This window comes from Entelurus aequoreus, linkage group LG20, assembly GCF_033978785.1.
Source record: "Entelurus aequoreus isolate RoL-2023_Sb linkage group LG20, RoL_Eaeq_v1.1, whole genome shotgun sequence".
Lineage (NCBI taxonomy): Eukaryota > Metazoa > Chordata > Actinopteri > Syngnathiformes > Syngnathidae > Entelurus > Entelurus aequoreus.
Genome location: NC_084750.1, coordinates 8,442,745 through 8,463,684, shown reverse-complemented (window position 1 = coordinate 8,463,684; position 20,940 = coordinate 8,442,745). Strand labels below are relative to the sequence as shown.

General features: G+C 40.8%; 2 protein-coding genes across 6 annotated transcripts in view; both read right to left on the bottom strand.

Annotated features, from left to right (window-relative positions):
• Positions 1-1,545, bottom strand: part of yars1 (tyrosyl-tRNA synthetase 1) — a 28,275-nt gene extending 26,730 nt beyond the window's left edge. The window contains exon 1 of the mRNA XM_062029334.1: positions 1,384-1,545. The gene's annotated coding sequence lies outside the window, so the exon portion shown is untranslated. The remainder of the gene's footprint in view (positions 1-1,383) is intronic.
• A 1,977-nt stretch (positions 1,546-3,522) lies between these two features.
• The window catches only part of mfsd2ab (MFSD2 lysolipid transporter A, lysophospholipid b), a 32,654-nt gene continuing 15,236 nt past the window's right edge, over positions 3,523-20,940 (bottom strand). For 3 of the 5 annotated variants that reach the window (XM_062029326.1, XM_062029327.1, XM_062029328.1), the window contains exons 4-14: positions 18,192-18,315; positions 16,202-16,280; positions 15,966-16,141; positions 15,795-15,885; positions 15,585-15,703; positions 14,105-14,188; positions 10,984-11,067; positions 6,660-6,772; positions 6,453-6,596; positions 5,090-5,266; positions 3,523-4,995 (exon numbers count right to left, since the gene is read on the bottom strand). In XM_062029326.1, the coding sequence (XP_061885310.1) occupies positions 4,944-4,995; positions 5,090-5,266; positions 6,453-6,596; positions 6,660-6,772; positions 10,984-11,067; positions 14,105-14,188; positions 15,585-15,703; positions 15,795-15,885; positions 15,966-16,141; positions 16,202-16,280; positions 18,192-18,315 (1,243 nt within the window). In that variant the 3' untranslated portion in view covers positions 3,523-4,943. The remainder of the gene's footprint in view (positions 4,996-5,089; positions 5,267-6,452; positions 6,597-6,659; positions 6,773-10,983; positions 11,068-14,104; positions 14,189-15,584; positions 15,704-15,794; positions 15,886-15,965; positions 16,142-16,201; positions 16,281-18,191; positions 18,316-20,940) is intronic. The other 2 variants (XR_009822135.1, XR_009822136.1) reach the window with 2 other exon arrangements.

The window sequence follows — 20,940 nt, the reverse complement described above, 5'->3', positions numbered from 1 at the left end:
ATACATAGTTTATGTAGCATGTATATATAACGTAATCATATTGTTTCTTCAATTTAAAAATAGCTGATCGTTTTTTCCCCTTCTCTGGGATTATATTCCCAGTTTTAATCTCGGACGTCTGGTCACTTATAGCGTATAAGAATATTCTATTACTGTTAAGCAAACTATGAATAATAAAACGTGTGTCCTTTATCATAGATACACGTATGACAAAGAAGCGCGTGAAAATGAGTGGTATTCAGTGAGGTAAGATGAATTAAATGCGCTGACAGTTCATTGCTCCTGCCAAATGAATTGCACTGAGTGGAGCGGATCACCACTCCAAGATGGCGGCCCCGCGTCTCGTCTGCGCCAGTAGCGCTCGATGCTGCGTACCCTTATAAGATGTCTATGGTTATGACGTTAGCAGTGAGTTTACAGCAGACCTGGGCATTGTACGGCCCTTTGCGCATCACTGTCCGGCCCGCGTGAGGCCAATCATAAATTACAAAATAAATTTCAAAAAGTATCTATGTCGAGTGTGCAATACAACGGTGCTGCTTTTGTTTTGAAAAGCGTTATTTGTATTACTTCCGTGTGGACGTATGCGCGTGTGCGATTGTGAGTGAATTGAACGGCGCAATTACAAATGACAAAATAAAGTTTAAAAAACATCTATGTCGTGCGCGCATGAGAGTTTATTAAGGAGTGCTTATTGGACTCTGTTGCACTGATATGCCCGGAGACATGGACTGTTTTACGCTAGCTTTGGATGAGAGCTGTGATGCAGTCAATTAAAGAGACAAGCACAGGTAATGACTTGTTCACTGAGGTAAATGCGTGTTGGGACAAGCTGGCAGGTGTGACAATCCAATCCACTTTATTTATATAGCACATTTAAACAACAAAATGTTTCCAAAGTGCTGCACAACAATATTACAAACAATATTCAAATATTATCCTTAGCTCCACCAATGACTGAATAAAAAGAAAAAACAATTACATATAAAACCAATATAAAAAACAATATAAAATAAATATGATTAAAAACTATTTTTAACAACAGATGGTTGTCCAAATCTGATGGGGGAAAATGTTGGATAGTGCAGGATAAAGTGACCATCAAAAGCAATCTGCTTTTGTATAAAGTTAAGTTAGGTTCAATTAAATTATTATTATTATTATCATCATTATTATTTATCTTACGGTATATCAAAAATAATATTGAGCAAAATGTAATTGAAATATTGTCGTGTGGCCCTCCAGCAGTGCTCGGGTTGCTTATGCGGCCCCCGGTGAAAATTAATTGCCCACCCCTGCTTTGCAGCCTCACTGATTGAACTACACAGCAAATAAAAGTCATGTTACTTAGCCAATAAACGTTAGATTACATTCAAAACTTACCCTTCTTTGTGCAAATTCAAATGTCGAACGAAGTTGGAAGTTGTTGCGTCTCCGTCTGTGATATTCGAACTGCGTGATTTGCATACGGCAATTCGTGATCAAGTCGTAGTTTTAATACCAGAACGAAACCAACTTTGGTATAAATCTTTCTCACTGGCGCGTTGTTTGACAACTCATGTTCGGTGGTTGTCCTGCAATTTGATTGGATGAGAGCTGTGTGATGAAAACAATTTAGATCTCATTTGATTGGCTGTTGTACTGACAGCACACCAGCTGACACGCAGCACACACGCTGATAGACACACGCACACACACACACACACACACACACACACACACACACACACACACACACACACACACACACACACACACACACACACACACACACACACACACACACACGTAGAAAATGAAAGCTACGGAGCTTCTCCCAAATAACTTTTTAAACTTTAGGTTTTGGGGAAAGTAGCAAGTCATGTCAAGTCAAAAGGCTCAAGTCCAAGTGAAGTCACAAGTCATTGATGTTAAAGTCCAAGTCGAGTTGCAAGTCTCTTTACATTTTGTCAAGTCCAGTCTAAAGTCATCAAATTCATGACTCGAGTCCAAGTCATGTGACTCGAGTCCACACCTCTGCTAATTAGAGTGTAAATAGGATTATATTTTCCCTGGGAGTTATCTATGAGAGACACTGAGATCCACAAGTCTCCTGGGAAAATCGGGGGGGGGGGGGGGGGGGGGGGGGGGTCGGCAAGTGTGTAGCTGAGCCGCATCAGAGTGGTCAAAGAGCCGCCCGGAGCCGCGGGTTGCCGACCCCTGTTCTAGCTATTTTTCATGATTCTAGCTATTTTCTCATAATTCTAGCTATTTCCTCATGATTCCAGCTATTTCCTCATGATTCCAGCTATTTTCTCATGATTCTGGCTATTTCCTCATGATTCTAGCTATTTCCTCATGATTCCAGCTATTTCCTCATGATTCCAGCTATTTTCTCATGATTCTGGCTATTTCCTCATGATTCTAGCTATTTCCTCATGATTCTAGCTATTTCCTCATTATTCTAGCTATTTTCTCATAATTCTAGCTATTTTCTCATGATTCTAGCTATTTTCTCATAATTCTAGCTATTTCCTCATGATTCTAGCCATTTTCTCCTAATTCTAGCTATTTCCTCATGATTGTAGCTATTTTCTCATGATTCTAGCTATTTTCTCATAATTCTAGCTATTTCCTCATGATTCTAGCTATTTTCTCATAATTCTAGCTATTTCCTTATGATTCTAGCTATTTCCTCATGATTATAGCTATTTCCTATACCATACCAACTTTATTTATAAAGCCCTTTAAAAACAACCACAGTTGATGATAATAGCTATTTCCTCATGATTCTAACTATTTCCTCATGATTCTAGCTATTTCCTCATGATTCTAGCTATTTCCTCATGATTCTAGCTATTTCCTCATGATTCTAGCTATTTCCTCATGATTCTAGCTATTTCCTCATGATTCTAACTATTTCCTCATGATTCTAGCTATTTCCTCATGATTCTAGCTATTTCCTCATGATTCTAGCTATTTCCTCATGATTCTAGCTATTTTCTCATGATTCTAGCTATTTCCTCATGATTCTAGCTATTTCGTCATGATTCTAGCTATTTTCCTCATGATTGTAGGACATAACATTTTAAAAACATTTAGCAAACACATTGGTCAAGATCCTCTCTTGCTGTTTTTTTAGGATCCTAAAAGTGTTATTGACAGTACTGTTTTTAAAGACATAAGTCAAAGATATTTTGTACGACAGGAGTGTTCTGCTGTTTTTCAGAACATACTACACAACAGTGATCAAAGATCCTCGATCAGACAGAACACTTTACTTTCTTAAAGATGCTATTATTGACAGGAGTAAACTGCTGTTTTTTTAAAACTACAAAAACACAAGTCAGCGGTCCTTTGTATGCTGTTTTTTAGAACCACACTGCAAAAACATTATTTAAAGATCCTTTGTATGACAGAAGTGCTGTTTTTATGCTGTCCCGTGTCTGTGGTCTCAGGCCACATAATGCAGGATTACTTTGTCCTACTTGAATTGTGTAAACAGGTAATGTACTTTATTTGAACAAACAGATGAAAAGCTCATGACTTTTCCATTTCCATTTATTGTTGCCTTCAAACAGTCTCCTTAAATAAGCACAGCACGGGTACATCAAGTCACAAAGATATCAAAGATATTTACAAGTGTTGCATACAATATTTACATGTACAAGGCATGTGTGTGTCCCTCCAGGATTAAAGCTCACACATTTGGCTCACAGCCTCAGCAGGGAAATCCAAGTCAAACATTTACAGGATGAGAGAAACGATGACAAAATATAAAAAGGATTTCAAAGACAATATTTGACACAACTTTACATGAAGGCTCCAGTTGTCAGGAGCATGTGGAATATGTATAACATAGACACTGTATGTACATGAATCACATCCAGGGATATGACATCTCTCCTTCCCATCATGCACACGTAGAAGCAACATGCTTTCAAGTCAAACGTACTAAATACTGCACAAGTTTGCAGCTCAAATCAGATCTAATAAATACTTAAATAACATTTGTAGTTGTGGCTGTCCACACCTTCACATTGCACTTGTCAGTCAGAGCCACCATGAAGATGTTGCATCATGCAGGACAACAACAAGATGGAGCTTTTCCTTCTTCCTGCCAGAGAACTCAGCTGAAACTAAGGCCTCATGTTTGTGGACGTCAACTAGAAAAACCACTTGTGCACTTTGATGAGGGAGCAAACACCAGCAGGTCTTGCCAGTACAAAAAGTAAGTAAGGCTTTGGCCAGCGAGTTCATATCACAGAGGAAATATTCACACATGCAAAACAATTATAAAAATAAACAAACAAAAAAAGTGTTGTTGTGCAGCCTGTTGAAGAAAGTAGCAGCAGCGTGACTGGACAACACTTAGTCTTCTTACACAACACTTAGTCAGTCTTCTTGGACAACACTTAGTCTTCTTACACTAGTCAGTCTTCTTGGACAACACTTAGTCTTCTTACACTAGTCAGTCTTCTTGGACAACACTTAGTCTTCTTACACTAGTCAGTCTTCTTGGACAACACTTAGTCTTCTTACACTAGTCAGTCTTCTTGGACAACACTTAGTCTTTCTACACAAGTCAGTCTTCTTGGACAACACTTAGTCTTTCTACACAAGTCAGTCTTCTTGGACAACACTTAGTCTTCTTACACTAGTCAGTCTTCTTGGACAAGAGTCTGATGGCCAAGTCTTCATGGACAACACTTAGTCAGTCTTCTTGGACAACACTTAGTCTTCCTACACTAGTCAGTCTTCTTGGACAAGAGTCTGATGGCCAAGTCTTCATGGACAACACTTAGTCAGTCTTCTTGGACAACACTTAGTCTTCCTACACTAGTCAGTCTTCTTGGACAAGAGTCTGATGGCCAAGTCTTCATGGACAACACTTAGTCAGTCTTCTTGGACAACACTTAGTCAGTCTTCTTGGACAAGAGTCTGATGGCCAAGAGTCAGTCTTCTTAGATCATGTGGGAAAGTTCAGTGGATTCAGTTTCAGAGTCTGCTTCATACCTGCGGGGCCAAAGTCAAGATCAGTACTTTATTTTAGACACCAGGGGGAGATGCTGTTATGTTTATTGTAGACACCAGGGGGAGATGCTGTTACCTTTGCTCTTGTAACAACTTCCTGTTGCCTTGCCTCTTGTCCTCGTCAATAGGGTAGGTGTACAAGATGGCCAGGCCGATCATGATGAGGAGGATGGGAGCGGCCGACACCAGAACCTTCAACGTCATGTCCACCTCTGCTGGCTGAGAGCAACCTCGGGAGATGTAGCCTGCAAAACTACACGCAGGAAACATCACGTCTTAGCATCATATCAGTGTTTCCCACACATTCATTTATTTGTGGCGGCCCGCCATGAAAGAATTAAGGCAGCCACAAACAGATTATTCCGGGGTTTTTTTGTCCTGTCCAGCTTCTCAGGCAAATCATATAGTTGATGTAGACGTAGATGTAGATGATCATATAGTTGATGTAGATGCCCATATAGGCTGTTCACATTTACTTTACAAAAGAGAAGTGTAGGATCAAGATTTTTGGAGCTCTTTGTTCAGTGGATCAGATGTTTGATGAAGCTTTGTGTCTATCTACCACCACTACTGTTTTCTGTTTATTTGTTACTAAATGTGGCAGGACACCTCTGCCTCTGTTTCACTTTATGTTGCTGGTAAATAATATGCTTGTAGTAGTAGGCTAAAGTTAAATGATTTAGTATGCACTAATTAAAGGGGCAGAGCTTTCAGAGACATTTTAGCTTTTATATTTTTATAAGATATATTTTTTGTAAGAACCACAGACGGCGTGGTGAAGTTGGTAGAGTGGCCATGCCAGCAATCGGAAGGTTGCTGGTTACTGGGGTTCAATCCCCACCTTCTACCATCCTAGTCACGTCTGTTGTGTCCTTGGGCAAGACACTTCACCCTTGCTCCTGATGGCTGCTGGTTAGCGCCTTGCATGGCAGCTCCCGCCATCAGTGTGTGAATGTGGAAATAGTGTCAAAGCGCTTTGAGTACCTTGAAGGTAGAAAAGCGCTATACAAGTATAACCCATTTATCATTTATAATAAATATATTTCAGTGAATAACTTATTGTTCAAATCTGTATATAAATATGTACATAAAGTGTTGTAATTCTATTGTAAAATGGATGGATGGATGACGTTTAAAACAAAACTGTTATTATTAATCAGTAAGTATACATTTTTTGAGCCTTTTTACAGAAAATCATATTGTAGTAAATTATGCAAATTACTCGATGATGTCATGGTGACCACACCCATAGCCACACCCCCACCGCCACAGGTATCTTGGCAGTTTATGGGAAACACTGCATATGTTAGCATCATATGTTAGCATCAGGTTACTACATCACATGCTAGCATCGTGTCACTACATCACATGTTAGCATCATATGTTAGCATCTCTAAACAGAGTGGAGATGAAAAGGTTGTCATGTAGTGATGACTTACTCTAAACTGAGGGTGGAGATGCCCAGCGAGACTCCGGAGGCGAACTTTGTGAAGAAGACGTAGAAAGAGTAGAAGAGAGCCTCGTGGCCGGTGGCTTGTGGGTTGTTTACTTGGAAGTCGTCGACCACGTCTGGCAGCATGGACCTGATGGAGGGGAGGAGACAGTCAGACCTGACGATTCCAAGGGCGTGCGGCGAGGCTTCTCACCATGGCAGAAGGAAAGCTGCGGCCACTCCCACTCCGGCGGCGAAGGAGACGATGTAGGTGACGATGAGGTTGCTCTTCAAACACACCACCAGGATCATGAAGGGGACTACAGACTGGGAGAGGAACATCAGCAGCTGTCATAATTAGCAGAACAATAGACGCCTCACCCCAAGTAGCTGCTATTTTAATGAGATGACTTTACCGGTACTATTAGCACTTACTGAGGCATTTAAACACCTTATTGTGTCTCACAACTACCTACTTTTTAAGGGGATGCTAACATCACTGCAATGTTAGCCTAGCAAGGATGTGCTCTTCCACGCCAAAACAGACTGCAAGTTAAAGTACCTTAAAGAGTACATTTGTGCACCAATGATAACAACTGTATTGTTTTTTTAAATTATTTTTTTGTACTGTTAAGTTAAAGTACCTTAAAGAGTACATTTGTGCACCAATGATAACAAGTGTATTGTTAAGTTAAAGTACCTTAAAGAGTGCATTTGTGCACCAATGATAACAAGTGTATTGTTAAGTTAAAGTACCTTAAAGAGTACTTTAGTGCACCAATGATAACAAGTGTATTGTTAAGTTAAAGGCCTACTGAAAGCCACTACTAGCGACCACGCAGTCTGATAGTTTATATATCAATGATGAAATCTTAACATTGCAACACATGCCAATACGGCCGGGTTAACTTATAAAGTGACATTTTACATTTCCCGCTAAACTTCCGGTTCGAAATGCCTCTGAGGGTTGACGTATGCGCGTGATGTCAATCATTGAAACGGAAGTATTCGGACACCATTGAAGTCAATACGAAATAGCTCTGTTTTCATGTCATTATTCCACAGTATTCTGGACATCTGTGTTGGTGAATCTGTTGCAATTTGTTCATTGCATTATGGAGAAAGAAGCTGAGCAAGCAAAGAAGAAAGTTGTCGGTGCGAAGTGTCTATTTTGCGAGGGAAGTCAGCAACAACACGTACACAGCCGGCGCTTCTTTGTTTACATTCCCGAAAGATGCAGTCAAGATGGAAGAACTCGGACAACAGAGACTCTTACCAGGAGGACTTTGATTTGGATACACAGTTGCGATAACGTGAGTACACAGCTGCGCTTCCAAACATTTGATCGCTTGCTATAACTAGCTCGAGCTAGTAGCTAGGAGCTAGGAGCTAGCATTAAGATTAATTTGTGGCATATTAAATATAAGCTTGGTTGTGTTGTGGCTAATAGAGTATATATATGTCTTGTGTTTATTTATTGTTGTAGTCATTCCCAGCTGAATATCAGGTCCCACCCGCGCGCTTCCAAACATTTGATTGCTTGCCCGTACGTGCGTGTCATGTACGTAACTTTGATTAAATATATAAGCTTTATGAACCTTGGGTTAGGTGAACGGTTGTTTGGGCTGAGTGAGTGTGTGTGTTGTGCAGGTGTTTGAATTGTATTGGCGGGATATATATACGGGATCCCGTCCATATTACCCGCTCGAGCTATAACTAGCTCGAGCTAGTAGCTAGGAGCTAGCATAACAAACACCTAGGTGTTTTTATGCGGGATTAATTTGTGGCATATTAAATATAAGCCTGGTTGTGTTGTGGCTAATAGAGTATATATATGTCTTGTGTTTATTTACTGTTGTAGTCATTCCCAGCTGAATATCAGGTCACCCCCGGCTCTCACAGCATCTTCCCTATCTGAATAGCTTCCACTCCCCACTAGTCCTTCACTTGCACTTTACTCATCCACAAATCTTTCATCCTCGCTCAAATTAATGGGGAAATTGTCGCTTTCTCGGTCCGAATCTCTCTCACTTCATGCGGCCATCATTGTAAACAATAGGGAACTTTGCGTATATGTTCAACTGACTACGTCACGCTACTTCCGGTAGGGGCAAGCCTTTTTTTATCAGATACCAAAAGTTGCAATCTTTATCGTCGTTGTTCTATACTAAATCCTTTCAGCAAAAATATGGCAATATCGCGAAATGATCAAGTATGACACATAGAATAGATCTGCTATCCCCGTTTAAATAAAAAAAATTCATTTAAATAAAAACAATTCATTTCAGTAGGCCTTTAAAGTACCTTAAAGAGTACTTTAGTGCACCAATGATAACAAGTGTATTGTTAAGTTAAGTTAAAGTACCTTAAAGAGTACATTAGTGCACCAAGTGTATAGTTGCAATGATTAATATGTGTACACATCAGCAGGTTATGTATGTCACACAGCCAATTAAAAGTTGAAGGTTGACACTTCCATTTTTTAGGGAATATTTTGAATGATTCTTTAAAATGACTACATGATAAGTATAATAACAGTGTAGTAGCATTAGCTAACATCAATATTTACAAGTATCTTCTTGACAGACTGACATCAATTACACACTGACTTTTTCATAAGCTTTTTCTCCCCATCACTGGAGGAGAGGTAGGAGCAGCAGTGTGTGAGTGTGAGTGTGTGTGAGTGTGTGTGTGTGTGTGTGTCTGTGTCTGTGTGTGTGTGTGTGTGTGTGTGTGTGTGTGTGTGTGTGTGTGTGTGTGTGTGTGTGTGTGTGTGTGTGTGTGTGTGTGTGTGTGTGTGTGTGTGTGTGTGTGAAAGAGGAACTATAGGAGGAGGGAGCGGGTGTTTTATTGGTGTCTCTGTTATTGATCATAACATTTACACATGCACAGCTGTTACATAGAGAACATTCCACCTTAAAATAATTCGTTGCGCGTCGTTTTATATATATATATATATATATATATATACACAATTTATTTCTAAATTAGACAGAGGCCTGGGATGGCTATGCAAATCTCATAATTGCACTGTTTACACTCAAATGAGACAAATGTGATAGCAGTCGCATATGGGCAAAAACAACAACAATTGGAATTGATCTGCAGTGTGAACAAGGCATTCACCTTAAAGGCCAACTGAAATGAAATGTTTTTATTTAAACGGGGATAGCAGATCCATTCTATGTGTCATACTTGATCATTTCGCGATATTGCCATATTTTTGCTGAAAGGATTTAGTAGAGAACATCGACGATAAAGTTCGCAACTTTTGGTCGCTGATAAAAAAGCCTTGCCTGTAGCGGAAGTAGCGTGACGTCACAGGTTGTGGAGCTCCTCACATCTGCACATTGTTTACACCAGCAGCGAGAGCGATTCGGACCGAGAAAGTGACGATTACCCCATTAATTTGAGCCAGGATAAAAGATTTGTGGATGAGGAACGTGAGAGTGAAGGACTAGAGTGCAGTGCAGGACGTATCTTTTTTCGCTCTGACCGTAACTTAGGTACAAGCTGGCTCATTGGATTCCACACTCTCTCCTTTTTCTATTGTGGATCACGGATTTGTATTTCAAACCACCTGGGATACTATATCCTCTTGAAAATGAGAGTCGAGAACGCAAAATGGACATTCACAGTGACTTTTATCTCCATGACAATACATCGGTGAAGCACTTTAGCTACTGAGCTAACGTGATAGCATCGTGCTTAACTGCAGATAGAAACAAAAAAAATAAGCCCCTGACTGGAAGGATAGACAGAAGATCAACAATACTACCAAACTCTGGACATGTAACTACACGGTTAATGCTGTACCGCCTGGCGAAGCTTAGCAATGCTGTTGCTAACGACGCCATTGAAGCTAACTTAGCTACGGAACCTCGACAGAGCTATGCTAAAAACATTAGCTCTGCACCTACGCCAGCTCTCATCTGCTCATCAACACCCATGCTCATCTGCCTTCCAGTGATCGACGGTACGACGAAGGACTTCACCCGATCCCCGATGCGGTCGGTGGCCCGGAGACGGCGGAAGTCAAGGTGAGGTCGCCGGCTAGCGCGTCTGCTATCCATCTCAAAGTCCTCCTGGTTGTGTTGCTGCAGCCAGCCGCTAATACACCGATCCCACCTACAGCTTTCTTCTTTGCAGTCTTCATTGTTCATTAAACAAATTGCAAAAGATTCACCAACACAGATGTCCACAATACTGTGGAATTATGTGGTGAAAACAGAGCTGTTTGTATTGGATTCAATGGTGTCCCAATACTTCCGTTTCAACCATTGACGTCACGCGCATACGTCATCATATTGAAACGTTTTCAGCCGGAAGTTTAGCGGGAAATGTAAAATGTCACTTTATAAGTTAACCCGGCCGTATTGGCATGCGTTGCAATGTTAAGATTTCATCATTGATATATAAACTATCAGACTGCGTGGTCGCTAGTAGTGGCTTTCAGTAGGCCCTTAATATTCACTGAGGATTTTATTTATTTAAAAAGACTAAAACCACATGGTTTCAAAAACTGTTTTGGGCCTTACCAATGTGCCAACGTAAACTGCCGTCTTCTTCCCGAATTTGGTGAGGAACCACTGCCAGAAGGGGATGGTGAGGGTGGCAGAGAGCTGTGAGGAGAACATTTACACTCTGGTTAACCACACCTTTGACATCCAAGCACATGAAAAGGACATTTACACTCTGGTTAACCACACCTGTGCCATCCAAGCACATTTACACTCTGGTTAACCACACCTTTGCCATCCAAGCACATGAAAAGGACATTTACACTCTGGTTAACCACACCTTTGCCATCCAAGCACATGAAAAGGACATTTACACTCTGGTTGACCACACCTTTGCCATCCAAGCACACGAAAAGGACATTTACACTCTGGTTAACCACACCTTTGCCATCCAAGCACATGAAAAGGACATTTACACTCTGGTTGACCACACCTTTGCCATCCAAGCACACGAAAAGGACATTTACACTCTGGTTAACCCCACCTGTGCCATCCAAGCACATTTACACTCTGGTTAACCACACCTTTGCCATCCAAGCACATGAAAAGGACATTTACACTCTGGTTGACCACACCTTTGCCATCCAAGCACACGAAAAGGACATTTACACTCTGGTTAACCACACCTTTGCCATCCAAGCACATGAAAAGGACATTTACACTCTGGTTGACCACACCTTTGCCATCCAAGCACATGAAAAGGACATTTACACTCTGGTTAACCACACCTTTGCCATCCAAGCACACGAAAAGGACATTTACACTCTGGTTAACCACACCTTTGCCATCCAAGCACATGAAAAGGACATTTACACTCTGGTTAACCACACCTTTGCCATCCAAGCACATGAAAAGGACATTTACACCCTGGTTAACCACACCTTTGCCATCCAAGCACACGAAAAGGACATTTACACTCTGGTTAACCACACCTGTGCCATCCAAGCACATTTACACCCTGGTTAACCACACCTTTGCCATCCAAGCACATGAAAAGGACATTTACACTCTGGTTAACCACACCTTTGCCATCCAAGCACATGAAAAGGACATTTACACTCTGGTTGACCACACCTTTGCCATCCAAGCACATGAAAAGGACATTTACACTCTGGTTGACCACACCTTAGCCATCCAAGCACACGAAAAGGACATTTACACCCTGGTTAACCACACCTTTGCCATCCAAGCACACGAAAAGGACATTTACACTCTGGTTAACCACACCTTTGCCATCCAAGCACATGAAAATGACATTTACACTCTGGTTAACCACACCTTTGCCATCCAAGCACACGAAAAGGACATTTACACTCTGGTTGACCACACCTTTGCCATCCAAGCACACGAAAAGGACATTTACACTCTGGTTAACCACACCTTTGCCATCCAAGCACATGAAAAGGACATTTACACTCTGGTTAACCACACCTTTGCCATCCAAGCACATGAAAAGGACATTTACACTCTGGTTGACCACACCTTTGCCATCCAAGCACATGAAAAGGACATTTACACTCTGGTTAACCACACCTTTGCCATCCAAGCACACGAAAAGGACATTTACACTCTGGTTAACCACACCTTTGCCATCCAAGCACATGAAAAGGACATTTACACTCTGGTTGACCACACCTTCGCCATCCAAGCACATGAAAAGGACATTTACACTCTGGTTGACCACACCTTTGCCATCCAAGCACACGAAAAGGACATTTACACTCTGGTTAACCACACCTGTGCCATCCAAGCACATTTACACCCTGGTTAACCACACCTTTGCCATCCAAGCACATGAAAAGGACATTTACACTCTGGTTAACCACACCTGTGCCATCCAAGCACATTTACACCCTGGTTAACCACACCTTTGCCATCCAAGCACATGAAAAGGACATTTACACTCTGGTTGACCACACCTTTGCCATCCAAGCACATGAAAAGGACATTTACACTCTGGTTGACCACACCTTAGCCATCCAAGCACACGAAAAGGACATTTACACCCTGGTTAACCACACCTTTGCCATCCAAGCACACGAAAAGGACATTTACACTCTGGTTAACCACACCTTTGCCATCCAAGCACATGAAAATGACATTTACACTCTGGTTAACCACACCTTTGCCATCCAAGCACACGAAAAGGACATTTACACTCTGGTTAACCACACCTTTGCCATCCAAGCACACGAAAAGGACATTTACACTCTGGTTAACCACACCTTTGCCATCCAAGCACATGAAAAGGACATTTACACTCTGGTTAACCACACCTTTGCCATCCAAGCACACAAAAAGGACATTTACACTCTGGTTAACCACACCTTTGCCATCCAAGCACACGAAAAGGACATTTACACTCTGGTTAACCACACCTTTGCCATCCAAGCACACGAAAAGGACATTTACACCCTGGTTAACCACACCTTTGCCATCCAAGCACATGAAAAGGACATTTACACTCTGGTTAACCACACCTTTGCCATCCAAGCACATGAAAAGGACATTTACACCCTGGTTAACCACACCTTTGACATCCAAGCACACGAAAAGTACATTTACACTCTGGTTGACCACACCTTTGCCATCCAAGCACATGAAAAGAATGATTCCAAAGAACAAATGGATGCAGATTGTCTTTTATGGTCTGCCCTCCTTACTGTCATGTTTCTATTTCCTTTCATCCCAGCAGGAGCTGCCTTGTTTTCTAGCAGCACACATCATTAGTGGAAAAAGTCATCTCTCCAAATAAATGTTAATACTCCATGTCTGCTCCATAATCCTTTGCATGAAGCCAAGGATCTAACAAGGTAATCTGCTCAAGCCTTTCCTCGCCTCGTCTGCCACAGTACGTTGGCTTGTTTCAAGAAAATGACCAGATTCCCGCCAAGTGCCGCGGCTGTGGGAATGGGATGGCATTTTAGCTGGACACACACACGCACTATGAGGAGCCCATTGTGCACTAATGAAGTAGAGACAGAGCAGCTTTGTAGCTGCTAACAATTTATGTGAGAGAGAAGCCTTTTGTCCACACTCTGAAGGTCACGGCTCAACTTTGGCCGCTGAGGGACATCGTTATGGCAACAGCCTACCTGAAATCACACCTGCGCTGCTGTGTGTGTGTCTTTGGACTCACCATGATGACCAGAAGAATGTTCTGGAAGTCGTTTCTGAAGCCCAGTGTGTAGCTGCAGAATAGAGCAAAGTTTCCCTCCAGGAGCTGCAGAACAAACAACAATTACCATTAGTAGCAATTAGTACACGCTAGCAATCCCCGCTACTTGAACTGATATGACTGGCCAGTTGTTTTCTTACAATCTCATTTGCAAGTATTATATAGTAGACTTTGCATGCAGTTGCAATTCCAAGATGTTAGATGGCAGTAGTGTATCGGCAAGTAGTGCCCATCTTGTTTTCCTTGAGTCCTTTAAAGTGTTTGTACTGTAAGTCTTTTACTTTTTACACATCGGCTGTGCAGCTTAGTTGTAGTTTTTAGTACCAACTTTGGAGGTCTTGAAATCGCCATGTAAAATCGCTAATCGCTAGCATGGACATGGCATATGCAATAAAGATCGGCCAATTGTTTTTTTGCAGGGCTGATAAACAATATTTGGAGCTGATAAAAGTTGTCTAAACAAAAACCGATACAGATGTACGTCAAAATGACAAACAATGGTGTTGATAATTATTATAATATAATTATCCATGAGAGCATTTTTATTGTAAATTGTGAGGTGTGTGTGTTAAAATCATGGTTGTTTTTACAAATGATGACAGATGTGAACAAAAGCATGTATTGTCTTTGTGTGATGATGTAAATGAGGGGTGCTTGTATTGTATATTAAGTATGTGTCCATGAAAGGGCATTTTATGACTTTTTTCTTAATACTTGTGTATGATTTTATTGTCATAATTTTATTGCATGATTTTTGTATCCCTTTAATTTAGGTAGCCAGGGACTGCAGATGGAAATGAGCTATTTAGCTATAATCTGGTACAGAACATATCTGTCTTTGAGCTTCATGTTTCTGTACATTGTCCCTTCAAATAAAGACTAAACAATAATCAGCCCGGCTGATAATCGGTGGATCGCTAACATGCAATGTAAATTAGCCATGAGATAGAGCATTTTGAAAAGTGGAGCTTTTGGAGCAAATGTTTGCTTAGTTGGCATGGAAACTTGCAACATTACCCAGAAGCAGTGTGTCTGAGTCCTGAGTGCTTGTTTTCCCGCCAAGTGTTTGAGCCTGTGTACTAACAATGGTACTAGTTACACCCATCGATATTTAACAATCTATAGACAAAATTAAGTGCACTACTTGGCAGCAGCCAGCAGAGGCACTAAAGAAGACAGCAATGTGAAATCCATCCATTTTCTACCGCTTGTCCCTTTTGGGCGCGCAGGGGGTACTGAAGCCTATCCCAGCTGCATTCGGGCGGAAGGCGGGGTACACCCTGGACAAGTGGCCACCTCATCACAGGGCCAACACAGATAGACAGACAACATTCACACACTAGGGAGCTTCAATAAATGTGCTTGGAAAATGTATAAAAAGAAATGCATTTTTTTTAATAGATGATGTTTTTTGTTTGCATCATCACTTGTAAATGCGTACCATGAAGGCTAAGGAGGTGAAGAGGAAGACCATGACCAGTTTGGCGTAGGGCCCGTGTCCCATCACAAGCTTGATGCCCTGCAGGAAGGATAAGGGTTTGGACTTGGGACGACTGGACTCTGGAAGGGAAAAGAAAGAAAAGATGAGTCCTTGCTGCTGGTCAGGAGATGAGATTTCAAGACAGCTGTGAGGAACACCAACAACTCTCACCTTTGATCTCCTTCACGCCAAAGAACAGCACGATGGCGCACAGGATGTAGATCAAGCAGATGACACCGGAGGCGATCATGTAGGCCGTCCTCTGTGGACAAACAAATTGACAAATGTACTTTCCCTGAGCTTGAGAAGGTAAGCGGGCGAGGGCGAGGGCGATGCACGCACCGTGTGCTGCAGAGTGATGACAGGCTCTGTGCCGTTGAGGCCGGTCCACGCTGACGAGTTGCTCATGTTCGCCAAGATGCCGCCTGGACCTGGGACGCAGGGCGCGTTGGCCATGCCCACAATCTGACCCTGGATGGCGGTACCAAGCACGGTGCCTAGAACCTCCACAGTCATCCCTAATTGGGGCAGGGAGACAATGAAGTGGAATAACATATTGTATAGATTGCAGTACTCACTGTAGGCAGTGGCAGAGTCCCTCTCTTTCTGCTCGGAGCTGATGAACATGGTGAGGGCAGAATACGGCACATGGAAGCACTGAAAAAACATTCACTTTTGGGTCAGACAAGGTCAAAATAACTTGCACGCAAATAATGTGAAAATGCAGCGTCCATCCACCTGTGCCTCTCACACAAAGTGGGATGTTGCAATCCTACAATGGTGTGTGTAGACCTGACAATATTTCTTGTGGAGAGGTAAGACTTCTTGTGTGTGTTTTTAATGGTCAGACTCAGAAGCACATGTGTCTGTGAGCCAGAGACTGAACGTGAACATGAAGTGCTTTGTGCACACCAGCAAAAGCTGGGGGAGCATCCTCTCCTCAGCAGACTGAAGTGTCAATCATGCACACACACTGCATTGCTAGCAGCCCAGAGAGAAAACTATACAGGTACCACATTCACACGACTCCACAAAATATTCAATTATACTTATTTTATTTCAACTTTTCAAAATTGTTGTGTTCTTTTTGTATTTGTGGAAACAAGTTCAACAGTTCAAAGGTCATGCAAAGTTAAATACTTCAAAGTAAAGGTTTGCATTAACTGTGGCCAAATTACGCAATACTATAATCAGAATATAATAATAATAATAATAATAATAAGTAGGGGTGTAACGGTACGTGTATTTGTATTGAACCATTTCGTTACGGGGGTTCCAGTTTGGTTCGGAGGTGTACCGAACGAGTTTCCACACGGACATATTAAGTAGCATAACGCATGTTGTGTAAACAATGCACACCGAGGCACAAAACGCGGCATGCTAGCAGCTAACGGGCTAGGATAGACTGACCATACGTCCTCTTTTCACCGGACATGTCCTCTTTTGCGGAGCTGTCAGGGCGGACTTTCTTAAATGCCTCAAATGTCCGGCATTTTGAGTTAGGGTTGCGTGTATTTTCAATGTACGTTCAGGGCTAAGAAGGGGTTAAAAACAAAACAGCAGCAGCATTGGTGAGGGAGGGGCAGAGACAGAGAGAGAGAGAGTTATGATAAACGCGCATGCGTCGCCAGGATCTGCTTTTTATCCATAGATTTATCACATTTAATTTTTTTATTATCTATAGCAGGGGTGTCAAAAGTGTGCCCCCGGAGGCCATTTGCGGCCCACAGCTAATGTTTTAAAGGCCCACGGCACATTCTAAAAATACTATTCAAATCAACAAAAACATAACAAAAGTGAAATAAAAAAGCTTAAAGGTGAAATGTCATTTAGAAAAAGTTGCAATGTTGACTAATAAAACAAAGCTGTTTTTTTTTCTTTCAAACTGTCATTGCTCAAAACATAATATTGAATCAAAATCAATGTTATTATGAATTATTGACTTATCCAAGTTTCCCATTACTTCACATCAAATATTACACTAAGATAAATATTTTTGGTGGAAGATTTTGCAAATTTGGTAAATAAATAATCCAAAAAATTATATTTTGTTGTTTTCTTACTGTACTGAAAATGAACTGAACCATGACCTCTAAACCGAGGTACGTACCCAACCGAAATGTTTGTGTACCGTTACACCCCTACTAATAAGGCAAGTAACCCTTTAAAAAGGCAAGAAACATATGTGTCATTACTGTAGTCATTTTAATTGGAAGGTCAATAACTTAGTTATTCTAAATAGGTAAACAAACATAAAAAGAAAATATACTCTCAATCTCTGTTAGCAAAAATTGCACTTCAATAAATACTGAACATCTTGAAATGCAGTTTTTTCACCAGTTTGTAAAAGTGGGTCAGGTGTTGGCTCACCAAAGAGTTCATTTTCTATCATCAATCAATGAATTTACTTATTGACTATTGGCCCAGGCCTACACATTTGTATGAAATATTTGAATGCTTTTGGACATTGTATTTCATGCTTTTTAAAACCATTTAAGTCCTTCATTTCAGCAAAATCCATTTGACTTGACAAGCATTTTAATGACACCTTGTGCGTTTCATACTCACAGTTTGAAGGGTCTGGAAGACACAGTAGAAGAAGAGGTACCAGATGACTTTGCGGTCCTCAAAGGGTGGGACGTACCAAATGAGGAAGTAGGAGAGCACTGCCAGAGGGGTTGACAGCACGATCCTGCAGGGGGGAAAAGAAAAGCAAGTGGATGAGAAGATGAAGCAGGCAAAAGGTGACACAGACAAACAAAGTCTTTATGACTGTGGTTACATCATCCAGAGTGCATTAGCAGGCCAACTTGCAGCATCAAAGTGACACATCACCTTGTGCAGCGTTTCTCAAAGTGTGGGGCGCGCCCCACTGGTGGGGAATAGAGACATGACAGGTGGGGCGCGAGGAACGGGAGGAAATTTCACTTTGATTTTTTTATTATTATATTCTTTGATTTTTTTTTTTACTATGCTTTCATTTTCTATACACACTGTAAATCACTTTGTGATTCTGTCTGTGAAATCCGCTATATAGATAAATGTAAATTACTTATTTTTCCTGTAGGCTTTACATTTCTAGGTAGGAGCGAAAGTTTACTGACATAGCAACAGTAACTAATGGGGGCGGGGCTAAGCGGAAGCTTTGTGAATGGCGAGTCACTGTGCGAGGATTTGCTGTTTTGCAAATACATCAAAAATAGAGCCACTGCTGATGAGCTGTTCAAGATAATGGACAGTTTCCTCAAAGAACACGACCTTAAATGGGAAAACTGTGTGGGCTTTTGCGCGCATGGCAAAGTCAAGAAACGGGCTGCAGGCTCTAATAAAGAGGGTTGCGCCAAATGCGCATTGGACACAATGTGTCATTCACCGGGAAGCACTCGCGTCAAGGCAGCTCAGCCCCGAATTCAATGAGGTTTTAACAGTGGCAGTGTCAAGCCTGCAACCCCCATTTGAAAAGCTGTGCAGTGCAAAACAGGCTCATTGCAGCCACTAATGCTGGAGTACTGGAAAACTCATGTTCACCTGCCCTGTCCTCCTTTTTTTTGGCAAAGATTGCAAAGTGGCACTTTTATTTTCATTTATTATTGAACTTGATGCAAGTTATTTGATTTATTATTGAACTTGATGCAAGTTATAACACTTTTATTTGATTTATTATTGAACTTGATGCAAGTTATTTGATTTATTATTGAACTTGATGCAAGTTATAACACTTTTGTTTTATTTATTATTGAACTTGATGCAAGTTATAACACTTTTGTTGTATTTATTATTGAACTTGATGCAAGTTATTTGATTTATTATTGAACTTGATGCAAGTTAAAACACTTTTATTTGATTTATTATTGAACTTGCTGCAATTTATAACACTTTTGTTTTATTTATTATTGAACTTGATGCAAGTTATAACACTTTTGTTTTATTTATTATTGAACTTGATGCAAGTTATAATACTTTTGTTTTATTTATTATTGATTAAAAAAAAACTTGATGCAAGTTATTTGATTTATTATTGAACTTGATGCAAGTTATAACACTTTTTTTTATTTATTATTGAACTTGATGCAAGTTATAATACTTTTTTTTATTTATTATTGAACTTGATGCAAGTTATAACACTTTTGTTTGATTTATTATTGAACTTGATGCAAGTTATAACACTTTTGTTTTATTTATTATTGATTAAAAAAAAACTTGATGCAAGTTATTTGATTTATTATTGAACTTGATGCACGTTATAACACTTTTTTTGATTTATTATTGAACTTGATGCAAGTTATAACACTTTTTTTTTTTTTATTATTGAATTGATGCAAGTTATTTTATTTGATATTGAACTTGATGCAAGTTATACCACAGCTGCACAGTTATTTTATTTATTATTGAACTTGATTTTATTTTATGTTATTGAGTTTGAATGTATAAAACTTGATGTTACTTGACGTTCGATACATTTGAAAATGTTAAGCTTGGCATTAGCGTTCTGTTGGGGCGATGGGGGCAGGTGGGGCTTGAAAACTCCCCCTTGTCCAAAGTGGGGGATGACAAAAAAAAGTTTGAGAACCACTGACCTTGTGTGTGCACATGGCAGCATCTGATGACTGTGTGAAAGGTGTGGACATACCTGAGCAGCAGGAAGTTTTACATGAATGGCAGAAATGAATCACCTTGCTCCAACAATGGAACATACCTGCCCTATACTTATTTCAAGTGGCTCATAAGCGGGAAGTTGTGGGTGTGATTTCCTGCATCTGTTGCACGTGCTCATTAAAACATCCATCCATCCATCCATTCATTTTCTACCGCTTATTCCCTTCATGTCCCAGGATCAAGTTTAAAAAGGAAAGCACGCCTCCAGATGCAGGAACCAGGACATCCTGGACACGGTGTGGAGGTGAGTCATCCTCATCACAAATTGAGAAGATAAGAGTGCCAGCGGATGTAGAGTCTTTCCACATGTGCACTAAAAAGACATGGTGGTAGGCAATCACACACCAGGAAGAGTGCAGTGATGACTACAGTACCAGGAACGGAACTTACAACACGGTCTGGCTTTGCAGTCAAAAAAAACATTATTCATTAAGGTACAGTACCATACATCTACTTCATTTTTGAAACGTTAATAATGATTTGGAGCACTGGAAAGTAGCTCTCTTGGATCACATGGTAATTCTCAGCAGCAACACAACCAATGTTGTAAAAAACTAACTGCTCAGTCGGCATTAATAGCACTGATCACTTCAACATTTTCAAACGCATGCAGACGACTTCAAACACTTCAGTTAGTGCCATCTTGTGGAATTAAAACTAG